The sequence below is a fragment of the Carlito syrichta genome, unplaced genomic scaffold (genome assembly GCF_000164805.1).
Source record: "Carlito syrichta isolate Samal-C Ts95f unplaced genomic scaffold, Tarsius_syrichta-2.0.1 Scaffold316302, whole genome shotgun sequence".
NCBI classification, from domain to species: domain Eukaryota; kingdom Metazoa; phylum Chordata; class Mammalia; order Primates; family Tarsiidae; genus Carlito; species Carlito syrichta.
This window is the reverse complement of record NW_007260398.1, coordinates 867,605-869,998: the sequence shown is the minus strand read 5'-3', so window position 1 is coordinate 869,998 and position 2,394 is coordinate 867,605. Positions and strand designations below refer to the sequence as shown.

General features: G+C 34.8%; 1 protein-coding gene across 5 annotated transcripts in view; it reads right to left on the bottom strand.

The window, feature by feature from the left end:
• The window catches only part of LARP4 (La ribonucleoprotein domain family member 4), an 82,801-nt gene that overhangs the window by 16,738 nt on the left and 63,669 nt on the right, over window positions 1-2,394 (bottom strand). For all 5 annotated transcript variants that reach the window (XM_008074089.2, XM_021707039.1, XM_008074086.2 and 2 more), the window contains 2 exons: window positions 694-906; window positions 91-194 (listed from right to left, as the gene is read on the bottom strand). In XM_008074089.2, the coding sequence (XP_008072280.1) occupies window positions 91-194; window positions 694-906 (317 nt within the window). The remainder of the gene's footprint in view (window positions 1-90; window positions 195-693; window positions 907-2,394) is intronic.

Here is a 2,394-nt window from a genome sequence, read left to right as displayed (position 1 = left end):
CTCAGACTGCCATTAAGCATTGCTATTAGCACAGTACCTTCTTGAGTGGGAACTGTTTCAAATAAACTTCAGCTAGAATTTTTGTCTTACCGATTTTTTTGGAATGGTCGACTCATATTCAGAGCAGCTGCATTTGTTTTATAAGATCCTGGTGAATTAAAGCCATTCACAAAACTACCATTGGGAAAGGGAGCCTAGAAAAAAAGTTTAATGTTTAAACAATATTAATGGTAAAGGCAAAATCTGGTGTGAGGGTCATAAGAATCAATTTCTTTTACAAGCCCAAAATAACTTAAAACATTTTCTTTGATTTACTTTCATAAAATTCACTTCCTCTTGATTTATAAACAATGAATACTTCTTCATAAATTAATGAAGAAAATTCTGCTCTGACAATGTTCCTTAACACTAAAAAAGCATTTACAATCAAGTAAGATTTGTCCAGTCTCTTCTTTCAATTTACCCAGCAAATTCTATGGAATAAAATTATACGAATGAATAACCCAACTCTTTGTCATATGCATATGTTTGGTATGGAGGGCTAGATATTCATTTCACTATTTAAAAGCCAAAAAATAACTGATACCAACACAAAACAAATTAATTCCTGCTCTAGCTGATTTCTTCAAATTTCAGTTTGAATTTTAAAATTCAATATCTTCTATTTTATTACTCTATAACGATGTCACTTACCAGTGGTGTTTCAAAGTAAGGTGCAGGATTTGGAGACCAAGACTGAGGCACAATACTATAGACCGAGTACTGTTGGTGAGGATTATATAGAGGCTGCATAAACACTGGTGAGGCATACTGTGCTTGAGTTTGAATGGGCTGACTATACATACTAGAATCCATTAATCGATAACCATTCTTAGCAAAAAATGTGTTGATGGCTTTTATCCTTGCCTAGAAGAGGAACACATTATAACAAAGTACTAAGTGTGTATCTTTACAAATATATTTAATTTTATATTTAACATATTTTATAACCATACTATGTCTGCCTAGTATTGTAGAATCAGTAAAGCAACAGAAAAGGAAATGATAGCTTTAGTCAATTAGCAACAATAAAATGTTTGCATGGCAAAAACCACAAAAAACAAAAACGATTTGGTCATACACAAGAGTTCTAACAGCCCTAATATAAAAATTATAAAAATAGACATGAAAAAAGTCCAACAATCCTACAGAAAAATGGGTTAGAGAAATGAACAGTTCCCAAAACAAAGAAAGGCAAATGATTCTTAAACATATGAAACAGATGTTAAACTTTGCTCATAAGAGAAATGTGATTAAAAATATGCATATGTATAAATAATGTTCAAAATCACTAATAATAAGAAATGTAAGTGAAAATCACAACTGTAAGTCCAACACTTTGGGAGCTGAGACCTGAGATATGAGGTTCACTTGAGCCCAGGAATTCAAAGCTAGTCTGGGTAACATAGCAAGATCTTGTCTCTACAAAAAAAAATTAGCTAGGCATGGTGGTGCTTGTTTGTAGTCCCAGCTACTGGGTGGCTAAGGAGGGAGGACTGCCTTACACAGGAGGTTGAGGCTGCAATGAGCTGGGATCACGTCACTGCACTCCATCCTGGGCAACAGTGAGATCCCCAACTCAAAAAAAAATAAAATAAAAGATGACTGATAACTGTTACAGAGGACATGGAGAAAAGGAAACCCTTGTACACTGTTGATTGGAATGTAAATTAGTATAGTCATTATGGAAAACAGTATGAAGTTCCTCAAAAATTTAAAATCAGAACCATCATGAGATTCAGCAATCCTGCTATTGCACACATAACCAAAAGAAATGAAATCAGTAAATTGAAGGGATTATCTGTCCTATTGTTTTCACTGTGGGATTATTCACAATAGCCACAATATGGAAACAACCTGAGTGTCTATCAACAAATAAATGAAAAAGAAAAGGAGGCATGTACACATTCACACACATACACAATTAAATACTACTCTGCCTTAAAGAAGAAAATTTTGCCATGTGTAACAACATGAATGAACCTGAAGGACATCGTGCTAAGTAAAACATGAATGAACCTGAAGGACATCGTGCTAAGTAAAACAACAAGGTATATAAAGACAAATACTGCATGATCTCACTTATATACAGAAATTGAAGAAATGCTCTAAATACTATTGTGAAGTGATTTCCAAAATATATAATGAAGTTAAAAGAAAAATATAGGCAAGATTAGGAGAAGAAAAGTTTGTATGGAAAGCTACTGTTTTAAGATAGGAGTATGAGCCTGTAATTCCAGCTACTTGGAAGGCTGAGGCGGAAGGATCGCCGAAGCCCAGCAGGTCGAGGCTGCGGTGGCCGGGAGCGGCCACTGCACTCCAATCTGGGCGACACAGTGAGACTCCGAATCAAAA